At 50.4% G+C, this 23938-nt stretch overlaps 3 protein-coding genes across 3 annotated transcripts; 2 read left to right on the forward strand and 1 right to left on the reverse strand.

Annotated features, from left to right (window-relative positions):
* Positions 1-1324: 1324 nt before the first annotated feature.
* Positions 1325-6504, reverse strand: LOC310705196 (olfactomedin-4-like). Its single transcript, XM_083499754.1, has 6 exons — positions 6385-6504; positions 5456-5536; positions 4863-5015; positions 3471-3683; positions 3045-3186; positions 1325-2259 (listed from the first exon to the last, which is right to left on the reverse strand). Exons 1-6 carry the CDS (start codon positions 6481-6483, stop codon positions 1463-1465), a joined length of 1485 nt encoding a protein of 494 aa, XP_083355880.1. The 5' UTR covers positions 6484-6504; the 3' UTR covers positions 1325-1462.
* Positions 6505-9825: 3321 nt separating this feature from the next.
* On the forward strand, positions 9826-17606 carry LOC310705819 (uncharacterized protein). Its single transcript, XM_083500642.1, is given in 4 exon segments — positions 9826-10554; positions 10557-10799; positions 14187-14195; positions 15875-17606. Coding segments are annotated over 4 exon segments (1959 nt in total). The 5' UTR covers positions 9826-9848; the 3' UTR covers positions 16876-17606.
* A 2584-nt stretch (positions 17607-20190) lies between these two features.
* LOC310705193 (ubiquilin-2-like) lies at positions 20191-21989 on the forward strand. The gene has a single exon (XM_083499746.1). It carries the CDS (start codon positions 20360-20362, stop codon positions 21866-21868), a length of 1509 nt encoding a protein of 502 aa, XP_083355872.1. The 5' UTR covers positions 20191-20359; the 3' UTR covers positions 21869-21989.
* Positions 21990-23938: the final 1949 nt, after the last annotated feature.

Here is a 23938-nt window from a genome sequence, read left to right on the forward strand (position 1 = left end):
TGGAGGGGCGGAGGGGAGAGCAGGTCCGGCCAGCCTCCCTGAAGAAGAAAGCAGTGAGGGGAGCAGTGTAGCCGTTAGGAGGAAAGTAGGCGGCTGGGCGCGCGCGCCAAGTTCAAATGTGGAGGCGTGCGGGCCAGCAGAAAACCCGGATTGGGAGCCAGGTCCTAAAGCCCGCCGGAAGGGTGGGGAGGAGTCAGAAGAATCCGCCTCCGAAGAAAGTAGGAAGGAGGTAACCCCAGAGGACAGGAGGACCCGGAGGAGAAAGGAGCAGAAGGAGGAGAGGAAGAGGTGGAGCAAAGCTCGGGTCTTGAACTGGTGTAGGGGAGGGGAGGAGTCAGACGGAGCTTCGCCGGTCTAAGGACTCAGACGTAGCACTGCACGCCACGGATGTCAAACCAACAATGAACCACAATAAAGACTTTTGTTTATAAAGAGCAACTGGCGTTGGTCCTCTGTGAGCTAGGACCTGAGGCAGCGCTGACACCCATGTATTCAAATGTAGCTGAAGACTGCCACCTAGAGCATCTGGGATTTACACACCGTGGCCATAAACCACGAATACAGTGGTTTACATACTGTTACATACGCTTCAAGTTACATACACTTCAGGTTACAGACTCCGCTAACCCAGAAATAGTGCTTCACGTTAAGAACTTTGCTTCAGGATGAGAACAGAAATCGTGCGGCGGCAGCAGGAGGCCCCATTAGCTAAAGTGGTGCTTCAGGTTAAGAACAGTTTCAGGTTAAGTACGGACCTCCGGAACAAATTAAGTACTTAACCTGAGGTACCACTGTAGATAGCTGTTCAGTGTTTTGTTTCTAGATATGCTTCCCCGCTTTTTGCTCACAAATGCTAACTGGCCACCTTTCAAACATAATTGCAGTGTCGTTAGGAAAGTAGAGGTAGCCTCTTAGCATGGCTGCATAGACTGTTTACATCAGAAATCAGGTGTGACTCCCCATTGGACAAAACCACAGTCTGTCTTGGTAAAAAGGCCAGATTCATCTAGTCTCATATTCCCATAAATTTGTGAGGCTTTAATCGTGGACCTTTTCTTCCAGGAAACATCTAACTGGAGTCCAAAGATGCTGTCTCTCTCAATACCTTTGTGTTGCATGGAACTCTGTACATGCTCTGAAACCTAAGATTCTGCTCAAGCTAGCAAGATGTAACTAGGCTGTCATCCTCAACCCACATACGTGGGAATAAACCCCAGTGTACTCAACAGGACTTACTTTTGACTCAGCCTACACTGACACTCGTTGACCCAATGATTGCAATGCCTGAAGGACACACACACCATTAATCTTTGCAGTTACAATGGACTTTTATTTGATCCAATTTTACATCCACATTTCACTTGTTAGATTGTTTTTTTAATTGTAATCATGGACATGATTGGTCAGCAGAGAAGATTGCAAAGAAAAGGAAGCTAAGAATCATAGAACTGTAGTGTTTCCTTCATGGAGAGGCTAGCTGGAACACCAGGTTGTAAGAAACCAAGAAGCCATCATTGTACAGATAGAGTTTGCGGTCTGTTGGGTGGTAGTCAACCCCCCGCACTGTACCAAAAGGCTTCTCCAGCACTATGCTAATCCGGCCCTCCTTCCCCGTGTTTGTGTCAAATGTATAGAAGATCTCCTCTTGCTGTGTGTTCAGAGACCGAGTGACGTACAGGACTCCGCAGATGATGAAGGCACTTGTCACAGATGGCTTGTACTGCCGTGTGAACCAGGTCTTCTGCATCTGGAGGGTGTCCTCGTTTATCTTGCTAATCACGATGTTCCCTGTGTTTGCCTCTGTGGAATAAATGGCCCACAACCCACTTTCATCCACAACCAAGTCTATATCTTGCCAAGCCGTCCCTGCATAGGAAAAGCGGTTGTTGTAGGCAGCCCCTGTGATCGTGCTTTTCAAAACCACAGTGTTAGAGTTCAATTCTAATTTATACATCTGATTGGTGTTGTAGTAATTAAAGTACAGGAAATTCTTGTATACTGTTGCTCCACTTCCTTGCCCAGATAGACTAAGTCTCTTGGATGGTGCATAAAATAATAGGTTTTCATAGGATGAGTAAAGATCAATTGTCTGCATGTTCCTTTCATCATACATGGGGGCCACCCAATAGGCTTCACTTGTAGGGCTGCCTGGAGAGTAGCCTTTGCCCCAGACACCATACCGGTAGCCAGACCCTCTCCAGTTCCAGCTGTGGAGGTGTGGCTTGCTGATGTTAACAAGGCCACTGTGGTTGCAGAAGCCTAGAACCAAACAGAGAAAGAGAAGATGATTTGAAACTACTGGGAGACATGAACATGGTGAGAGAAACATTAAGCCTTCACATTGTGGTTTAGGGTAAAAGTCTGCTTGGGTTTAAGAAGTCTGTTTTCAAGACTCTTCTGATTAAGTCAATGCAATTGAGCTGGAGAAAACCCCACCAGCTAGGCAATCTTCTGAGCTGGTGGAAAGGGTGTTTCTACTGCCATTCAGAGGTTAACAGCTTTTATAGGAATGACAAAGTCATTGCAACTCATTTAATAAGGAACCAAAAGAAACTCGCTTTACAGGAAAGGCAGCATTACTGGTCAAAAACCTCAAACATCCCATACTTCCTGCACCTTTTCCCCCACTTCATGCTGACTCTCTTCTTTCCACTCCACGAAGGAAGCCCATCATGCCCTATGACAGGCCCAGATCCTTGCAGACACATACATTATGCTTCCGCCATGTAGAACTTCAAACAACCTATTTATGGTGCAGGATCATTTGCCCTGGTTTGCATGTCTTCCCATTAGCTGCTCGTTCAACGCACACTTTGTCACTTTGCAAATTCCAGGAAATTGTGAAGAGGCTCTTCACCCATGGTTTATGGTGGGGAGGATTTAGTTAGGTATGCAATGACCCAAGAACTGTGGAAGCAGCTAGAAACCAGCCATACGAGACCAATGAATGTGCTCCAATCCTCAGGCTTCCCCCACCCCAAAGTCCCAAGCAGTGCTGAGGGCCTCCACTGTCTCCCACGGACTGTCTTAGAAGCCCTGCTGACCTGGTGGAACCAGTTGACCAGAGCCTGGCTCTTCACATTCCTTCAGCCGTTGCTTCAGGGCCAGGATCTCCCGTCGGATGGCCAGGACATTGTTCTTGTCCAGATTCTCCAGATGAGCCACCATCAGGCTCATGTTCTTAATCTGAAGAGAAAAGGAAGGATACAGATCTGGTGACCAACATGCTGCCCTCCTGATATTGTTGGGCTGCAACTCCTGTCTCTGTCTCCTGGCCATTCCTCACTGGCAACCCCCTTTGTCAACTCAGGGACAACCTGAATTAATGCAGACACACTGATGTCCTTCTGCCTTTCTATTATGTGCCTTTTTATTTTATTTTTTAAAAATTCTATGCTCTATTGGGGTTTTTTTATATTTCACAAAAGATAAAACCTCTCCATCTGTCTGTCTGTCTGATCCAGCCTCACCTCCACATAGAGCTGTTGGACCACCACATTGCTCTCTCCCATGGAGGCCTTCAACTGAACCACGAGACTCTCCATCTCCTGGATCTCCAGCTTCAGGACCTCGAAATCCAGCTCCGTGTAGGAGGATTGGCTCTTGTGCATCTCCTCCACCCGTTGTGTGAGGTTGAAGAGCTTATGGCCATAGACATCCACAATCTTCATATACTCGGTCACCTACAGGACAAGGGAGGAGGAGAAGCCAGGCAGGGAGAGAAGGGAAGGAACTGATGAGCGCCCCTTTACTGAACTGGCCCATTCATGTTCTCCTCCCACTCTTAAACTGAAGCAGCTCCCTCCTTCTTTTCTCAGGATTTCACATGAGGAGAGCTGCTTTTGCTCTGGTGTTCAAGGCTAAGCAAGACTGGCAAACTTGATAAGGTAAAAAGTCATGAAAGCAATTGAAGAGTGGTCAAGGTGAGGATGGAGGAAATTTGGAAGGAGAGGAGAAGAGAGGCCTGCTTCCAAAAAGAGGCAGATGTTTCTCCAAAAGAAAGAGGGGTCCTGGTGGGATCGTAGAGTTGACCTATTCAGTCTTGTTTTGAGTGACAACTGCTCCAGACTGCCGCCCTTGCTCCAGAAAAGCTGTCTTAATCTTAATAACCAACTACTTGACTTGCATAATTAGGGACGCGGGTGGCGCTGTGGGTTAAACCACAGAGCCTAGGACTTGCCGATCAGAAGGTCGGCGGTTTGAATTCCCATGATGGGGTGAGCTCCCATTGTTCAGTCCCAGCTCCTGCCAACCTAGCAGTTCGAAAGCACGTCAAAGTGCAAGTAGATAAATAGGTACCGCTCCGGCGGGAAGGTAAACGGCGTTTCCGTGCGCTGCTCTGGTTCGCCAGAAGCGGCTTAGTCATGCTGGCCACATGACCCGGAAGCTGTATGCCGGCTCCCTCGGCCAGTAAAGTGAGATGAGCGCCGCAACCCCAGAGTCGGCCACGACTGGACCTAATGGTCAGGAGTCCCTTTGCCTTTAGCTGACTTGCATAACTTATTTCATCCCTAGAATATGGTCTTGTTTGGGGCAGATCTGGGGGCAGGTATGGGCAAGGAATGAACAAATGATACATTAACTCAGGAAATATGAATATGAGAAAAGAACTGCAAGTCATGCCCAGCGGCAGGTTTTGCTTTATTAGCTAATCATAGAATCATATAATTGTAGAGTTGGAAGGAACCCCAAGGGTCATCTAGCCCAACCCCCTGCAATGCAGGGCTCAAGATACAATGTGTTGATCATATACACGGCACCACATCCTCCTACATTTCATTGGGAATGGAATACCAATTTCTTGGCATTTAGTGGTTAAGAAGGCCCAAGGCCTGCATTCCTAAAACCAAGTCCTCCTTTACCTTGGAAAGCTCATTGTTGAACCTCTCCGAGAGCGACCCCGCCAGCTTTTCGAGCGCCTCCACCTTCTGGGCAGGGAAAGCGTCTTCTGGCAGGAACACGGAGCACTGGCATACCCCGCGATCGTCCACAGAGCCATTGACACGTGAGACCAGCTGCAAGAGCAAGGAGGGCAAGGGTAAGAACACCCAAGGAGTTCTGCAGCTGGCCTAGGGCATTTGGCCCCCTGAGCACAGCACCCTGTTCTTCTCCCAGTGGCCAACCAGGGGCCCCAACAGGAAGCCTACAAGCAGAGGTTTCCCCACACCTGTGATTCCCAGCAACCTGTGGCTTTTGCTGTCCCAAAGCGAAACCGAGGTGGTTTGTTTGCAGAAACCACCAAGAGTGTTTTTTTCTTGATTTCACCAATGCTACTCAACCTGTGAAAGACAGGCATTCTCGTTCCCCGCTCACCGTTTCCAAAATTATCTGCCCATGTCTTCTGATTCCGCTTGACTCTCATGAGAGTTCAAGGCAGAACCTCATCAGCATCAACCCATCTTTCTGTGCCCTCAGGTAAGACACATCGCCATTGAACAGCAAGATTGTTTCCTACCTGGGTGGCAGCGGTAGATGTCGCTTTCCAGCTGGGCAGTCGGGAAAAGACGCTCGGAAATGGGGCTTCTGTAACCATTGTCTACCAGAGGAAAACACAAACACCACATGGGAAGTTATTTCAAGTTTCTGAGCAGTCTTCAAAGGGAAGCCCACGCACAGCACATTGCGGTAGTCTAATCAGGAGATTGCCAGAGGATGGATCAGGGTGGCAAGGCAGTGATGATGACACATGACAGAAGGTGGTCAATGTGGCATTGAGAACATCTACTGCTGTACAATGGGACTTCTCCTCTTCCCTCCCCCTCTGCACCCCCTAAATCTGTTCTGGGGGTTCCTTCAACACTCCAGAGCATATCTGGGGATGATGTGGGGCACCCAGGGGGAGAGAATAGGGGAGGAAGTCCCAATGTGCAAGTGGGAGGAGTTCTGCTCATGGATTCCTTTAGTTGACTACCACCCAGTGTCTTTTTCCAAAGTAGGATGTGAGGAAGGGCTTCCTAAGAACTTCTTACTGGACTGCAGGTTTCTTTTTAAACCTTGCATGTTCATGCAGCGTTTTTGTTTTAGAATCTTAGATGCTTTAAGACCTTCTAGTTTATTTTTACACAGCACCTCTGAGCAGTGAAAGACTCCAGGGGGTTCCAGTTGCTTAGCTAAATTCGGTCTCCTTAGAATGGTCAGTGGAGACAGTGGGGTCTTTAGGAAATATGGTTTTATTTAAACATGTATACAACCTGAGTATAAGATGGAGGGGGGGGGAACCTCAGCATTAACACCTCAAAGAATCTTGCTCCCCATCAGTCACAGCTTTGGCTCCAGCACAGAGCAAGCAGATCTGTGTCTCCAGCCTCCTTCCTGTTTTCTGGCTATTGTGTCTCCTCTCTCCCCTTGTCCCTGTTGCCATGACCCATGGGACCCTCTCCTTACCTCACTTTCTGTGGTAATGCTCATGGTAGCGCTCATGCTGGCCACACAGATGCCATGGATGAGGAGGAAGAGCAGGGACCTTGAAGTTGGTGCACCCATCTTCTCCACAGTCCGCCGATGTTGCCTTGTGGAACTGGAGACCAAACCGCTAATTTATAGTCATTTCTGGGATTGTCCCTAATCAATAAATAGTGTTTCCTTGTTGAGATAGTGCTTATGTCAACACTTCAGGTTGTGAAGCTAGCAGGTGGTAGGTGGGTCCAAAATTTTATTGATAGCCATAAATTGACACGTGGAATTATGTACACTACCAATGCCACCATCCAGATCTGACGGGATCTAACTGGTTCCAGCACTCTGCCCAAGGGCCGCCCTCCTGCTCTCCTGTGGTTTGGGCAACTGCATCGTTCTATCAAGTGGGAAGGAGATTTGGCCACATCTCAGGTGTGCGCATGTGGCAGAATGCGTGACAAATTTGCAAGCTGTTGGGCTACAAAGCAAGCTTGAATGTGGCAGCTCCAAAAGATAGGAGAGTATTGGGGAGTGCCAGATTGGCAAGAATGCAAGTCCATGGAAGCTGGGAGATGGTGGAAGAGCAGGCAAGGTCCTTCTGTCCTGCCCTTTGCTTAGGAGGTGACATTATGGGGCCCCCACCAGGAAAGACTTGGCTTTCCCAGGTTCAGATGCCCCACACCAACCTGGCCCCATCTAAGATGGGGGCAATAAAATGTCCTGATCCGGCTAGTGTATACAAGGTGCTCTGTCTCCCAGAAGGAATTGCTACAACCCAAACCTGGCCAAGGGACGCGGGTGCCGTGGGTTAAACCACAGAGCCTAGGACTTGCTGATCAGAAGGTCACGGTTCGAATCCCCACAACGGGGTGAGCTCCCGTTGCTCGGTCCTTGCTCCTGCCAACCTAGCAGTTTGAAAGCACATCAGCGCAAGTAGATAAATAGGTACCGCTCCGGAGGGAAGGTAAACGGCGTTTCTGTGCGCTGCTCTGGTTTGCCAGAAGCGGCTTAGTCATGCTGGCCACATGACCCGGAAGCTGTACGCCGGCTCCCTCGGCCAATAAAGCGAGATGAGCGCCGCAACCCCAGAGTCATCCGCAACTGAACCTAATGGTCAGGGTACCTTTACCTTTACTAAACCTGGCCAAGAGGGAGGGTGTGAGGTCTTGGTGCGTGATTGAATTCTGACCCTTAACTTGGTATTCCTCACAGTTTTGAAAGCAGCAGAAACTGGAGCTGAACCTTGGCTCACCCCCCCCCCTTTAAAGCAGAGAAGTGTTAGTGTGCAATAAGAAAATAACTGAACCTAGCAGTTCTGTAGCTCTGGACTTCACTTGCAGAACTGGGGAGAGTGAGTAGGGATGCTTTTGAACATAGGAGTTGCTACTGAAATCCCTGCTCAGCCCTGAAGCTCTCGGGATAAATGATGTCCCTGCCCTTTCATTTACTGCAACCGACTCTCTCCCTCTGGACTTCTGCTGTCTGCAGGTCCTCTCCTGGGACTCTGAGGTAGGGAGGAGGAAGAAGACATATAAATTTCCCCCGTTTGCTGACCTTCAGTGGCTGCCTTCTCATGAAATGCTCTGGAGAAGCCGCTTTGAGGTCTATCTTCCATCAGGGCTGCAAAGTCCCCGGATCGGACTGTTTATTGCCTTATGCTTGCTAAAAGCAGGAAGACATTGCACGACCTTTTTGGTGACTGAGGTAAGGGGAATGACAGAACCGCCTGGCAAGAGCAAGCAGGCAAACACTCCCAGTGGACGGGCATTGGCAGGATAGAAGATGGTGAGGATTCAGGGAAGTTAAGAGGAATTCCTTCTTATCTCCCTCTCACAAGAGGTAGTGATGGCCTCCTGCCTAGATGGCCTTAAAAGAAGATTAGGCAAATTCATGGAGGAGGGGAGGGCTATAAATGGCTCTTAGGCACCCTCAGAAGCAGCAATGCTCCTGAGTGCCAGTTGCTGGAAACCCCAGGAATACTAAAATACTAAAAACAATACAGCATCAGACATTAAAAGCTTCCCTAAACAGGGCCACCTTCAGTTGTCTTTTAAAAGTAAAGTAGTTGTTTATTGCCTTGACATCTGATGGGACGGCGTTCCACAGGGCAGGCACCACCACCGAGAAGGCCCTCTGCCTGGTTCCCTGTAACTTGGCTTCTTGCAGTGAGGGAACTGCCAGAAGGCCCTCGGAGCTGGACCTCAGTATCTGGGCAGAACTATGGGGGTGGAGACGCTCCTTCAGGTCTACTGGACCGAGGCCGTTCAGGGCTTTAAAGGTCAGCACCAACACTTTGAATTGTGCTCGGAAACATACTGGGAGCCAATGTAGGTCTTTCAAGACTGTTGTTATGTGGTCTCGGCGACCGTTCCCAGTCACCAGTCTAGCTGCTGCATTCTGGATCAGTTGCAGTTTCCGAGTCACGTTCAAAGGTAGCCCCACGTAGAGCGCACTGCAGTAGTCCAAGCGGGAGATAACACAGATGCTGTCAGTTTAGCTGGACCTCAGGAGTTTGGACTCATGAAGACTGTCTGCCAGCTGTCCAGTCCCCTCTGTGTAAGCAGGGCAGCTATGAAGAACAGGAAAAGCCCAGCCCCACCCAGAGCTTTCCTGGGTCAACTCAGTAGGCCATCTGCACCAAGGAACTGGTTTGAGTTTATATTGTTTTTCTTTGGGTTCTGCACTTGCCGTAAGTGCACTTCTCATCTGTTTCTTATCCAAACAGAGTGCCTGGATCAAAGGTATGAGCTCCGCAGCCCATGCCAGGATTAATTAGGAAAGGGTTGGAAATAAAGGGGACGCTATTGTAATGCCATTTTATGAATTTACTTTGCAAATGCCACAGGGTGTAGAGATCCGGACGCCTCCCCTCGAAAACAAGGTTGCAAAGTTGGAAAAGGTCCAGAAAGGGGTGAAAAAAATGATCCGGGAGATGTGGCAACAACTTCCCATATTTGGAAAGGTGGCAGGAGGATTTGTGACTTTTTAGTTTAGAGCAAATATGAGGAAGAGGCAACATGATGGAAGATTGTGGGGTCTGGAAGGGTCACGTCCACCTACCTGGTCACATGCAAAGGAAGGATGCTCCAGACCAGGTGTAACAGGAAGTCCTCCTGGCTGGAGCAACATCCCCCCTGTGAGTCCAGTCTAGGCAAACAGGAAATGCTGTATTTGACTGCTTATGTCACATACCACACACGGCACCTAATGGAAGGTTGAGCAAGGGGGCATTCTGCCGTCTCCTCTGCCTCAGACCTCCCAACGTACCTCAGCCGACTCACAGCTCAATAGTGGGAGGACCTGGGTGGGAGCAGAATGTGTGAATGTGTGAGTACAGATCATGCGCTGGATGCTGCTGGGCGGGGGGGGGGGGGCAGTGGCTGCTCACCTGGCTGATGCTTGCACTTCCTCCCATTTTCACAGGGCCATCAAGAGAGAAACGTCTCCCCACGATGGCAGCTGTCAATCGCTCCAGCTTCACCATCGCCAAGTGCATCCTGGTTGGCGTGGAAGGCCTGGAGGAATCTCAGATGTGGATCTCCATTCCCTTCTGCTTCATGTATCTCCTCGCTCTCCTGGGCAACGGCCTCCTCCTCTTCGTCATCGCCAAGGAGCACAGCCTCCACGAGCCCATGTTCCTCTTCCTGGCCATGCTGGCCGTGGCCGACGTGACACTGTGCACCACCACCATGCCCAAGACCCTCAGCATCTTCTGGTTCCATGCCCAGGAGATCGCCTTTGGGTCCTGCGTCACCCAGATGTTCATCATCCACTTCCTTTTCGTAGCCGAGTCGGCCATTCTCCTGGCAATGGCATATGACCGGTACGTTGCCATCTGCGACCCGCTGCGCTACACCACTGTGCTGACACCCTCGTGGATTGTGAGGATCTTGGTGGCTGCAGTGGTGAGGGCCTTCTGCCTGATGGCCTCCTTGACCTTCCTCCTACTGCGGCTGCCCTTCTGCGGCCGCAACGTCATTTCCCACACCTTCTGTGAGCACATGGGCATCGTTAGGCTGGCCTGCGCCGATATCACGCTCAACATCTGGTATGGACTGACTGTGGCTCTCTTGACCACGGGGGTCGACACGGTTTTGATCGCCATTTTGTATGCTTTGATCCTCCGTGCCGTCTTCTGCCTCCCGTCCAGGGACGCCCGGCCAAAGCCCTGGGGACCTGTGGCTCCCATGTCTGTGTCATCCTGATGTTTTATGTCCCAGCCTTCTTCTCCATCTTCGCGTACAGGTTTGCAGCCAACAGCATCCCTCGCCCTGCTCACATCCTGCTGGCCAACGTCTTTGTCACTGTGCCCCCTATGCTGAACCCCATTGTCTATGGGGTGAAAACGAAGCAGATCCGTGAGTGCCTGGTTCAGCTGCTCTGGCGGCCTGGGAAGTGGCGCTGAGGATTCCAGGTACGTGTTCAGTTATTTTATTTTTGCCTGTAGTTGTTGTTGTTTACAATCAAGCACTGTGTAAATTTTATAAAATACTGTAAATGAAATGAAATTTAATTGGGATGTTGCTCAATCTGCAGTATCAAACCACCACATCCTTTTTATTACAATTGGGTTTTTTGCTGAATTTTTGGTGGAATTGTCAATAGAAAGACAGCTTAAAATGCAAAAGCTACAACTAATATCAACATTAAAAAATCAACAAAATGCAGGATAATGAGACACCATAAACGAATTTTTGCATATACATGAAACCCGCTTCAGATCTGAATTGGATAAATTATAACCCACTGGTTTTCTCTTATTATTGCAGCTATTTCATAGAATCATAGAATCATAGAGTTGGAAGAGACCACAAGGGCCATCGAGTCCAACCCCCTGCCAAGCAGGAAACACCATCAGAGCACTCCTGACATATGGTTGTCAAGCCTCTGCTTAAAGACCTCCAAAGAAGGAGACTCCACCAGTAATTTCATTACCAAAGAAGGAGACTCCACCAGTAATTTCATTACTAACTGTTTCTCTGAAGGAGTCAAATTGTAATGGGTCAAAAATTATGATGATGATAAGATACATTCATACAAGCCAGACCATATTATATGCTGAAGGCGCATCTGTCTGCTTCATTATTCATTTGTACAATAAAATCATGCCCAATAGCATGAAAATGGTCATGGTCCTTTTGTCCTCTTGTCCCCTTGGTCTTATGAGATCATTTTTCTAATAGCTCTGTTCGCCACACTGCATATCCTAGGCCATGGGTAGGCAAACTAAGGCCCGGGGGCCGGATCCAGCCCAATTGCCTTCTGAATCCGGCCAGTGCATGGTCCGGGAACCAGCGTGTTTTTACATGAGTAGAATGCGTGCTTTTATTTAAAATGCATCTCTGGGTTATTTGTGGGGCATAGGAATTCGTTCATCCCCCAAAATATAGTCTGCCCCCCCCGTCAAGGTCTGAGGGACAGTGGACTGGCCCCCTGCTGAAAAGGTTTGCTGACCTATGCTCAGAATGGTGTCTGTTCTGCAGACACAGGTGGCACTCAAGAGAAGCTCCCTGGGCAATGATGAAGGGGCGCGTCCCAGAAAATTCAGGACCTGCAGGGACTCAGCACCCCTCAAAGGCAGTGCATGACCCTGCCATCACCCCGTGCCAATAACTCTCTCTGCGCTCTCTCTCTCTCTCTCTCTCTCTCTCTCTCTCTCTCTCTCTCTGACCTCTGCTCTTCTTCACAACCACATTTCAAAATTCATGGAGGTGGAAAGGGCTATTGATGGTTGAAGGCAGTGATGCTTCTGAAGGGCAGTTGCTGGAAAACGCAGAAAGGGAGAGATCTCTTGAATCCTGTCTGAGGGCTTCCCACTGGGGACAACTCCTTGGTTACTGCCTGTGCAATTTTCCCAGAAAAAGAGCTGCTGGAACTCACCATGAACTTCTGTTATGTACTGAGTTGAATAGGATCCAAACTGCAGCAGTCTGATTGGTCCTAGAACAATAGGATCCAAATTGCAGCAGTCTGATTGGTCCTAGAACAATAGGATTCAGAATGCAGCAGTCTGATTGGTCCAAGAACAATGCAGCCGTATGATTGGTTGGCAGGAACCACCCAATCATGCTCCAGATATAAGTGAATCCACAACCTGATTGGCTTACAGTAGAATTCCAGAATTAACCAATCATGTGCAGCCCATTGTGTAAATAATGTATATAAAGCAGATACTTTGAGGGGACTTTTATTCATTCCTCCTCACCACTATGAGCTGAATAAAGAGCATGAAATCACTTTGCAACTCTGAGTATATTTCATCTCCCTTGTTCTCTTATAACGGCAATGGCACCCACCTGAGAGGGGCCTGAACTGAGTTCCAGTGGGAGGGGGGGAACCCTGGTTACTTTGAGAACAGAGTACTGGAACTAGATGAACCATTGGCCCCCTAGGTTCCTCCTAGGTTCTTATGCAGGTATCCTGCCTGGACGTCCCCTTCACCTGGCACTCCCTTTCCCAGTTGCTAAGCAGGCTGCGCCTCTTTCGCCAGTCCTCGGCAGCAGGTAGCAGATTGTTCTCCTCTCTCCCTCCATCGCAAAGGGCTCTGCTGGCAGTCTTAGGGAGAAGGGGCTGGCACGGACAGGGAAAGGCGAGGGTGGGGGTGGGCGGGCAGAGGTTTCCATGGCACTGCAGAGGACTCCCATCCCTTGGCATGCGAACGCCAAAGCAGCAGGCAGGAAGGAAAGAGCTCAGACAGGTCCTGTTAATCTTTAATTCGGAGCCTGGATGGCCCACTGCAGCTGGGAGCTCCCCGTAGCACGCCCCCCCCCCTTGCTGGAATTCCCAGTCCGGAAGCATTGAGACCAGTGCCACTTCCTTCCCCAGCCCATTCTCTTCCTAGCAAAGGCATTTTCCTCACCTCCTGCTGCTCAAGGCGAGCCACCTGGCCTTCACTCACAAAGGAGAGTCCCTGAGAACTCAAGAGCAGCCACCCTGAAAGTAAGTCCTGCTTGTTGCTTCGCTTTCATGCCCAGAAAACCCAAGGTGCTTAAACAGCTGCTCCTCGGGCTTGTTCTATCCTCACTGCAACCCTGCAAGGGAAGGGATGTGGCTCAGTTTTTCTGTCAGGCATAGTGGAGGTCCCAGGACGCTGGCAGAGCTCTCATATTTCCTTCCCAAAGCCCAGTGCCTTGCATACCGGTTTGGGAAAGGCACCAAATGTTGCTGAGGGCCACAGAAAGGCCTTGAGGGCCGCCTGTGACCCTTGGGCTGTGCGTTGGACTCCCCTAAGCTAGATGGACCAAGAGGCTGACTCCCTATCAGTCAGCTTCCTAGATTCCTATGTTTGGAGGAGAGCGGATGACTGGCCCGAGATGGGGAGCAGACAATGCTTGGCCCTGAGAGACAGGGACCTGGGACACCAGGGTTCAGATCCCCACTTGGCCGTGAAGGCCACCCACCAAGCAATGACAGTGCAGAGGCACCAAGATCCTTCCCGTCGTGGCTCTGCTGCCAACTGATGAGGACACTCTGTGCGTGGCCCTGGGAACGGAATGTAGGACCATGAAATATCATTGTTTGTCACGTGCAATTATGGGATTCTTCCTGAGCTATGGGGAGACCTATTCAAAGCCACCTTCTGGCACTGGGTAGAGTGAAGGACTGGACTCAAGCCTGGCTGAATTCACCGAGAAAGCAGAGTTTGTCTTACTTGCATGAGAAGCTCCGGCAGCTGAAACAGGCCAAAGAGACCCAGCTAGATGCCGCACAGAGAAGCAGGCCAAGACGACAACATGGGGCCCCCAGGGAGGCTTATAATGCTCCTAGGATTTATTCTTTGTGTCTCTCAGCGACTGGGGGTAAGAGGGCAGGGAGTGCAGAACTTGTTCCTTTGCCCTGTTTCCAGGACAAGTCTAGAACAGCCTGGGGCACCCAAATAATTATTTCGTTAATCATTTTTAAAAGCTGTGCAGGGAACTGAACACCTAAATGCGTCTTGTGTTTCTAATTTCTGGACATCCCTCCCTCCCTCCCTCCCTCCCTTCCAAAAGGCTTGCCCAAAGGCTGCCTCTGCCTCCTGCTGTAACAACAGGCTGTGTCTGTGTCTATCACTGGGGCCAGAAGCAGCAGATGGGGAAGTGCCAAGCACCAAGAGAGCCCAGAGGTGTGAAAAAGGTCAAAGGCGAGACCAACGCTGGCAGCTATTAAACAAACCCTTGTTGGAGCTCTGGACAATCAGGATCAGGGAACTCTTCATACTGGCTTCCCACAGATGTACCAATTCGGCTTGCTGAAACAAAATAACAGAATCATAGAATTGTAGGGTTGAAAGGGACACCAAGGGTCATTTAGTCTGACCCCCTGCAATGAGGGTGACCATCCAACCTCTGCATTGTTGTTGTTGTTTAGTCGTTTAGCCATGTCCGACTCTTCGTGACCCCATGGACCAGAGCACGCCAGGCACTCCTGTCTTCCACTGCCTCCTGCGGTTTGGTCAAACTCATGCTGGTAGCTTCGAGAACACTGTCCCACCATCTCGTCCATTGTCATCCCCTTCTCCTTGTGCCCTCCATCTTTCCCAACATCAGGGTCTTTTCCAGAGAGTCTTCTCTTCTCATGAGGTGGCCAAAGTATTGGAGCCTCAGCTTCAGGATCTGTCCTCCCAGTGAGCACTCAGGGCTGATTTCCTTCAGAATGGAGAGGTCTGATCGTCTTGCAGTCCATGGGACTCTCAAGAGTCTCCTCCAGCACCATAATTCAAAAGCATCAGTTCTTCGGCTATCAGCCTTCTTTATGGTCCAGCTCTCACTTCCATACATCACTACTGGGAAAACCAAAGCTTTAACTATACAGACCTTAAAAGCCACCAAAGAATGAGAGTCCACAACCTCCCAAGGGAGCCCATTCCACCGCCAAAAGGCTTTTACAGTCAAAAAGTTCTTCCAAATGTTTAGCCAGAATATCCTTTCTTGTCATTTGGATCCATTAGTTTGAGTCCTGCCCTCCAGAACAGCAAAAAGCCAAGCTTGCTCCATGTGATAGCCCTTCAGATATTTGAAGATGGCTTTCTTATCACCTTTTAGTCTCCTTTTTTTCCAGGCTAAACATCTCCAACTCCCTGAACCGTTCCTCATGAGGCTTGGTCTCCAGACCTTGGATCATCTGGTTGCCCTCCTCTGCACAGCTTGAAAATATCCTTCTGAAACTGGGGTGCCCAGAACTGGACACCAGAGTCCAGGTGGGGCCTCACCAAGGCAGAATACAGGAGTGCTGTTACCTTTTTTTTTACCAAATAATTTTTATTAGTTTTCTAGTTTTGTTAAGAAATTCACAACAAATTCATTCAAATTTAACACAGATTTAAAGATTTGCATTACACACACACACACACACACACACACACACACACACACACACACACACACCTTCAAGGTGCTGCTTCTCTTTCCCACTGTTACTGCTTACACTCCAGTGGTGCTATTACTTCCTTGAAGTGGTCCTGCAGGCTATTGATTTTGTAATCTTTCTCTCTCCCTAGGAGCAGGAAACACCAGCGGAGAAGACCTTTCACCTCCCATCATCATGGCTGCTCTCAATGACAGCAGCTTTGACCCCGTCACATTTGTCCTGACCGGCATCCCTGGCATGGAGGAATCCCACGTGTGGATTTCTGTCCCCTTCTGCCTCATGTACGTTGTGGCCCTCCTGGGGAACTCGTTCCTCCTCTTCCTCATTGCCACGGACCACAGCCTTCGCCAGCCCATGTGCCTCTTCCTGGCCATGCTCTCTGTGTCGGACCTCCTGCTGTCCACAGTCACTGTGCCCGAGATGCTGGCCATCTTCTGGTTCGGCTCCAGGAAGATCTCCTTCGACGCCTGCATTGCCCAGATGTTCTTCACCCACTTCAGCTTCATCGCGGAGTCCACCATCCTGCTGGCCATGGCCTTTGACCGCTACGTCGCCATCTGCGACCCGCTGCGCTACATGGCCATCCTGACCCCATCGGTGATTGGGAAGGTAGCCCTGGCGGCCGTGGTCAGGGGGCTGTTCATCATGTCCCCACCCATCTTCCTCCTCAAGAGGCTGCCCTACTGCGGCCACAGCACCATGCAGCACACCTACTGCGAACATATGGGCATTGCCCGCCTGGCCTGTGGAGACATCACCATCAACATCTGGTACGGCTTCACGACGACCCTCCTGTCCTCAGGGGTGGACGTGGTGCTCATTGCCTTGTCGTACGGCTTGATCCTCAGGGCCGTCTTCCAGCTCTCCTCCAAGGAGGCCCGCCTCAAGTCTCTCCGCACCTGCGGCTCCCACATCTGCATCATCCTGATGTTCTACATGCCTGCCTTCTTCTCCTTCCTCACCCACCGCTTTGGCCACAACATCCCCAGCTGCATCCACATCCTGCTGGCCAACCTCTACGTCATTGTGCCCCCCATGCTCAACCCCATCGTCTATGGGGTGAGAACGAGGCAGATACGGGAGCGAGTCACCCACGTGTTCTCGCGGACAGGGAGGTGGAGGTGCTGCTAGAAGGCAGCGCTTGGTGCATCAGCCCCCCGAACCTTTGCAGAAGGTTGCCTGAGATATGGAGACCCTCCTTCATGAGAGAAGGAAGGTGGGCTGCTGAGAAATTGGGTGAGCAGGAAGCTAAGGTGCAATTCTTACCTGGCTCTCTGCTCTCAGTTTCATAGAGCTGGGGAAAGTTCAGACAAGGGCAACCGAAATGATCAAGGGGTGAAATGACTCCCCAACACGGAAATGTAGCAACTTTTGTGACTTTTTAGTTTACGAAAGCGAAGAAGTGCCATGATAAAATTATATGTGGCATGGGGAAAATGGATAGAGAAACGTTTTTCTCCCCCTCCACCTAACAGGAGGGAGATCTAATAAAGCTGAATGCTGGAAGATTTGTGGCAGATAAAAGAAATGACTTTTCCACGCAGAGTTAAACTATGGAACTCACACCTACAAGATGATGACCGCCAACCTATAAGAGGATTAAACAAATTCATGGAGGAGATCATCAATGGCTCTGCTCTGCTTGCACAGTCAGAGGCAACAATGCTTCTGAATACTGGTTGCTAGAAGCCACAGGGTCTCAGATCCTGCTTGATGGCTTCTCATTAGGACATCTGGTCAGCCACTGTGGGAACAGAATGTGACACAGCCCTAAGCGATACTGAAAGTCCGTTGGAATTGGGAAGCATCGTTGTTAAGTGGTAGAGCGCCTGCTTGGAATGTAGAAAACTTAAGGAACGGGGGCGGGGGGAGTCACAGGGTTCACAGAATCCCATTTTATGGATTTGACATTGTTTTTGTGTACAATTTTCTTTGTGGTTGTTATTGTGTTGGTTATTGTGTGTTATTGTTGAAAATTTAATAAAAATATTTTATATATATATATATATATATATATATATATATATATATATATATGACGGTCCCAATTTCAGTTCCCAAGGGCACCTCCAGGCTGAAACCCATGACAGCCACTTCCAGTTGGTGCAGCAGAAGGAACAACCCTAAGCTGTGTGGAACAATGGTTTGACTCAAGAGAAGGTAAAGGTAAAGGGACCATTAGGTCCAGTCGTGGCCAACTCTGGGATTGCAGCGCTCATCTCGCTTTATTGGCCGAGGGAGCCGGCGCACAGCTTCCGGGTCATGTGGCCAGCAGGACTAAGCCGCTTCTGGCGAACCAAAGCAGCACACGGAAACGCCGTTTACCTTCCCGCCGGAGCGGTACCTATTTATCTACTTGCACTTTGACGTGCTTTCGAACTGCTAGGTGGGCAGGAGCAGGGACCAAGCAACGGGAGCTCACCCCGCCACGGGGATTCGAACCGCCGACCTTCTGATCAGCAAGCCCTAGGCCATGGGTAGGCAGACTAAGGCCCAGGGGCCGGATCTGGCCCAATCATCTTCTGAATCCGGTCCACGGACGGTCTGGGAATCAGCGTGTTTTTACATGAGTGGAATGTGTGCTTTTATTTAAAATGTATCTCTGGGTTATTTGTGGGGCATAGGAATTCGTTCATCCCCCCCGCAAAGAAATAGTCTGCCCCCCCCCACAAGGTCTGAGGGACAGTGGACCGGCCCCCTGCGGAAAACGTTTGCTGACCCCTGTCCTAGGCTCTGTGGTTTAACCCCACAGCGCCACCCGCGTGGCGACTCAAGAGAAGGCAGCTTCTAATGTCGAATCGGTAGCCGGGTGATTTTCTGGGTGGACCCACACTCTACATTCAAAGCACATTCAGCGCATATTGAAAGCACATGACTCCCCCCAAATAATCCCAGGGAGTATTTCCTGTGAAGGGTGCTTTGCAAAAGGGAAACTCCGGTTGTAACAGTTGAGTATGTCTATTGCTAACTCTGAAAAGGACCCTGGCAGTGCATTCAACAGCAGCAGGTTGGCTTGGGTTTTAGTTTCAAGACGTTCTTCACAACTGTCATTTTGGATGTGGTGGGAAACTTTGGGGAATGCGAGGGGAGAATTCTGGACTTGGGTCAAATGGATAAATGGGCCCTTCAGCTTATGCTACATGAAAATATAACCAATAAGATGCAACACACCCATGTTCTTTTATTTTATTTGTTTTTCTTGTGTTTTATTCTATTTAGTCATTAAATTTGTATACCGTCTTTCCTCCAAAGATCACAGGATCACAGCATAAAAATAGAAAACGAGAAGACAAAATACATAATAAAACAAACACAAACCAACAACCCCCTCCCACAAACACACGTAAAAGGCCATAGAATGTTAATGAGCCCAAGGCCTGGTTTTCTCCTGGCACCTAAAGATATGTAACAAAGGCACCAAGTGAGCCTCCCTGGGGACAGCATTCCACAAGTGGGGAGCCACTGCAGAGAAGGCCCCGTTCTTGTGTTGCCACCCTCTGGGCCTCTTGTGGGGGAAGCGCATGAGGAAGAGTCTCAGCTGATGATCACGGGGTCCAGGTCAGTTCTTGTGGGGAGAGGTGGTCCTTGGGGGTATATTGCAGTCCTAAGCCCTTTGCATCTCTGTCCATATGGTGTCCACGTGATAAGAAAGCGAGGGAATTAGGGTTGACATTTCTGTTTCATCCCCCTTGTGTTCAGCATACTGGCAGTTGCTGCGGTATTTTCTTTTCCAAGTATGTAGGAATATTTGCTCAGCCTCAAAAGTACCCTGCTGCACTCATGCTGCATGTCATACCCCATGGCTGCACTGACGCTGCATAAAATCATAGAAATGTAGGGTTGGAAGATGCACCAAATCTCATCTAGTCCAACCTCCTGCAGTGCAGGAATCACAATAATGCCTGTGGCCACCCAACCTCTGCTTCAAAACCTCCATAACTTCCCAAGGGAGTCCTTTCCACAGCTCTAACTGTTGGAAAGTTCTTCCTCAAGTTTAGTCAGAATCTCCTTTCTTGAATCTGTTGGTTCCAGTCCTACCCTCCAGAGCAGGAGAAACAAGCTTCCTCCCTCCTCCATGTAACAGCCCTTAAGATATTTTAAGATGTCTCTCATATCCCTTCTCAGCCTCCTCTTCTCCAGGCTAAACCTGCTCCCTCACAAGGCTTGGTCTCCAGACCCTCTATCATCTTGGTGGCCCTTCTCTGTATCATCTTTCTCTCACTGCGCTTCCTTATTTTCCTTCTGTAAACTGTAGCATTGTAAGAAAAGGAATGATTTACAGAAGGAAAATAAGGAATGTTAAAACTCCCAAGTAAAATTATATGGGGGCGGGCGAGGAGGAATTCTGGGCTGGGTTGGGCTACAGAGTCCCTCTTGGGTCACTGGGCCAAGGGCAGTTGCATCCGGCGACCTCAGCGCTGACATCACAAATCCCGGGTTCCACACCAGAAGGTTGTGTAGGGCCTCTGGGCTGGGGGAGGGAGGGGGTGTCGAGAAGAGGGACCCCACAGCTTGCGTGGTGACAGAGGAAAGAAGGCAGGACCACTTTGGAGTGCGATGAGAAGCCAAGCCTGACTTTGGTCTTTGCTTCTTGCTCTCAAATCTTGGCAGCATTATGGTCGAAAGCCAGAGAATCCCGGGGGTTGACCTCAGAGCCGCTGAGCCCCAAGTTGTTCGGATCATCGTGAAGACTCCGTGGCAGAAGGAAGAGTTTCTGGTCCACAGGGAGATGTTGGTCCGAGAATTCAAAGAACACGTCGCCAGGCACTTCTCCTCTTCTCCTGACCAAATTGTGCTGGTGTATGTCGGAAGGATCTTGAAAGACCACAAGACCCTTGGCCAGCATGGCATCCACCTAGACTACGACGCAACAGTCTACGTGGTCGTCCGGTCTCCCCGGGGGCGCCTGTCCCGACAGGCTTCCGCCAGCCCTACCAGCACTGCCCCAGATCAGAAGCCTCCTCGAGGAGACGCTTTTGCCAGCGATGGCCTCCGGGAGCTGACCGCCAGCCTGGGCCTCAACACAGCCAACTTTTCAGAGTTCCAGAGCCAGCTCATGTCCAACCCAGACATGATGGTGCAACTGCTGGAGAACCCCTTCATCCAGAGCAAGCTCTCCAGCCCTGACCTGATGAAGGAGCTGGTCACCAGCAACCCGCAGGTGCGGCAGGTGATGCAGAAAGCCCCTGAGATCAGCCACGTCTTCAGCTCCCCAGAAGGAATGAGGTTGGTGGTGGAACTGGCAAGGAACCCAGCGGTCGTGAAGGAGTTCATCAAATCGCCTCCCCAGGCCACCACTTGCCCTGGAAGCGTCCCTGGTGGAGACAACAACAGTGTCCTTCAGGGTGCGTTCCCTGAGGCACAAAGAGGACTAGGGCAGAAGGCCATTCCAAAACGGTGCGGGGCAAGCCCCTCACCAGGATCCCTGGGGGGCCACCCACCCACCTTTGACCACGGTGAAAGGCTTGAGAGGGCCCGGGAGAGGCTGCCTTCTCCCAGAACTTGGCCTCCAAAGCCTGGCGCCCAGAACCTAGCACCCAACAGCAATGATCAGAGCAACGGGGAAAGTGGCACCTTCAGGGGAGAGACAGGACAACTCGCCTCGGCAACTGTGAAGAACCTCCTCCACCAAATCATAAAGCATCTGATGCAGAACCTCGCATCTAGCAGCCCCTCCAGGAGCAGCCACACCCCGGAGGTGGTGGCCAAGATGGTCCGCAGGAACACCTCCGTGTCCAGGAGCCCCCGGGGGCAGGCGGCCCCGCAGGTCCCAGACCTCCTCCAGCAGATTCAAAACACAGACATCCTGTTGGCCAACTGGAGCCCCAAGGAGATTCAGGGGCTCGTAGAAATCCAGCAGAGGCTGCAGGCACTCGCCACAGACGAGCCGGGAACAGAGAGGCGAGGCAGATCCGAGCGGCCCGCGCGGAGGGCGCACTCCATCACTTCCCTCTGCGACATGGTGCCCCCCGTCTCGAGGGTGGGGCGCCAGGATGTCACTGCCCAGCAGATCTTGGAGACTCTGGTGGGCGCTGACTTCTTAGCTGGCGTGAAGACCACCAGCCGCCTGCGGGGCTCGTCCGCGCAGCCGTCTTCCAAGCAGAAGCGGACGTACAAACTCTGAGGTGGAAGAGGAGGGAAGCTGAGCCAAGGCTGGACTCCTGCAGCTGCTGTGCCGATGCTGGAGCTCTGCAAAGGCGTGGATTACATGGTTTGTGATTAAAAGGCTTTAAATCTTTCAAAAAGTCTCCTCTGTTGGCTCCTCTGTTGGTAGGCGTACCCTCCAAGCGCCCCGATTTCCCAGGGACAGTCATGGAATTACTACTACTACTACTAATAATAATAATTTATTATTTATACCCTGCCCATCTGGCTGAGTTTCCCCAGCCGCTCTGGGTGGCTCCCAATCGAGTGTTAGAAACAATACAGCATTAAATATTAAAAACTTCCCCAAACAGGGCTGCCTCCAGATGTCTTTTAAAGGTAAGATAGCTGCTTATTTCCTTGACATCTGATGGGAGGGCGTTCCACAGGAAGGGCGCCACCACCGAGAAGGCCCTCTGTCTGGTTCCCTGCAACTTGGCTTCTCACAGTGAGGGAACCGCCAGAAGGCCCTCAGAGCTGGATCTCAGTGTCTGGGTTGAACAATGGGGGTGGAGACACTCCTTCAGGTATACAGAAGCCACCCCAGCTTCTGATTGGATCCCAGAATGTCCCTATTCCCCCTGTCAGTGCTGCCACCACCCAGCTTGGGGTGAGTTGGTGTTTGCCCTGAGTGGTGGCGAGGGAGCATCCCGTTGTCTCTCCGTGGCCTCTCCTCCCTTGGGCAGCTCATGGCAGCTGCTGAAGAGTGGGTGATGATGAAGAGGGGCCACCACTGCCAAGGCCCCGCCTGCATGGTGTGCCAGCTCTGGGGTGCAGGAAGAGGGCAGAGCCGCCCTGGGGGTAAAGAAATGGGAAGTGGAGCACAAGGAGTCTTGACTTTTTTTTTTAAAGAAATGATTTGTGTGTCCACATCTAAATTTATTTATCTCTGTGTCTTTTTCTTTTTGTAAATCTACTGAAGAATAAAATCGGGATCAATGGGTTTTCTCAGGATGGTGGAGGGTGTCCTGTTTGTGGGGGGAGGGAATGCTTGCAAGCGTCCTCCAGATAGGAAATGCTTGGGGGGGGGGTCACAAAAATGGGACATCAGTGAGAGTCATTTGGGGGGTATGTGTGAGAAATGTCCCTATTTTCATCCGAGGAATGTTGGGGGTTATGGTATGGCTGCAATTTCTTCTTGATTTTCTTGTTTCATCTTTTTGTAAAATGCTTTGCGGGTGGGTTTAAAAACAACAACAACAACAACCAAGCAGTGTACAATTTTTTTTTGAAATGAAATAAACCATTAAACCAACTATAAGAACTTAAAAAGCACCTGCTGGGCCCGGCCAAAGAGGGGACCACCTAGTCTAGCAGCCTCTTCTCAGTGGCCAAAAAACCCCTGGGGGCAAAAGTGCTTCAGCTCCTAGGAGCTGGGAATCCCTATGGCTTCAAGGCTGCTCTGGAGATCGAGGTGGACACTTTGAGACAAAGGATGGAGATGGAGAAGGAAAGACAGCAAATGGACATGATAGCCATCTTCAAATACAGTGGTACAGAAAGAACTTAATTCTTTCTGGAGGTCCGTTCTTAACCTGAAACTGTTCTTAACCTGAGGTACCACTTTAGCTAATGGGGCCTCCCGCTGCCGCCATGCGATTTCTGTTCTCATCCTGAAGCAAAGTTCTTAACCTGAGGTACTATTTCTGGGTTAGCAGAGTCTGTAACCTGAAGTGTCTGTAACCTGAAGCATCTGCAACCTGAGGTACCACTGTAGGCTGAAGGGCTTCCACGTGGCGGGTGGAGCACGCTTGAACCGATGGATTCAAATTACAACAAAGGAGGTTCTGAAGATACATCAGGAAGACCTTTCTGACAGTAAGAGCTGTTCCACAGTGAGACAGTCTCCCTTGGGAGGGGGTGGGCTCTCCTTCCTTGGAGGTCTTCAAGCAGAGGTTGGATGGCCGTCTGTCATGGATGCTCTAATTGGGATTCCGGCATTGCAGGGGGTTGGACTTGATGACTCTAGGGGTCCCTCCCAACTCTACAAGTTGAGTCTCTGATTCTCTGCAAACAGGGAAATACCCTGGTTCAAATCCACGGCTATCTG

This window comes from Podarcis liolepis (genome assembly GCF_965112155.1).
Source record: "Podarcis liolepis genome assembly, chromosome: 4".
In the NCBI taxonomy this organism is placed as follows: domain Eukaryota; kingdom Metazoa; phylum Chordata; class Lepidosauria; order Squamata; family Lacertidae; genus Podarcis; species Podarcis liolepis.

Coding starts and splice junctions, on each gene's coding strand:
- LOC310705196 (XM_083499754.1), bottom strand. CDS start 6,483: ATGGGTGCACCAACTTCAAGGTCCCTGCTCTTCCTCCTCATCCATGGC. Junction 5,537..6,384: donor GCATTACCACAGAAAGTGAG/GTAAGGAGAGGG, acceptor TTCCTCTGGTAG/ACAATGGTTACAGAAGCCCC. Junction 5,016..5,455: donor CATCTACCGCTGCCACCCAG/GTAGGAAACAAT, acceptor TTGCTCTTGCAG/CTGGTCTCACGTGTCAATGG.
- LOC310705193 (XM_083499746.1), top strand. CDS start 20,360: ATGGTCGAAAGCCAGAGAATCCCGGGGGTTGACCTCAGAGCCGCTGAG.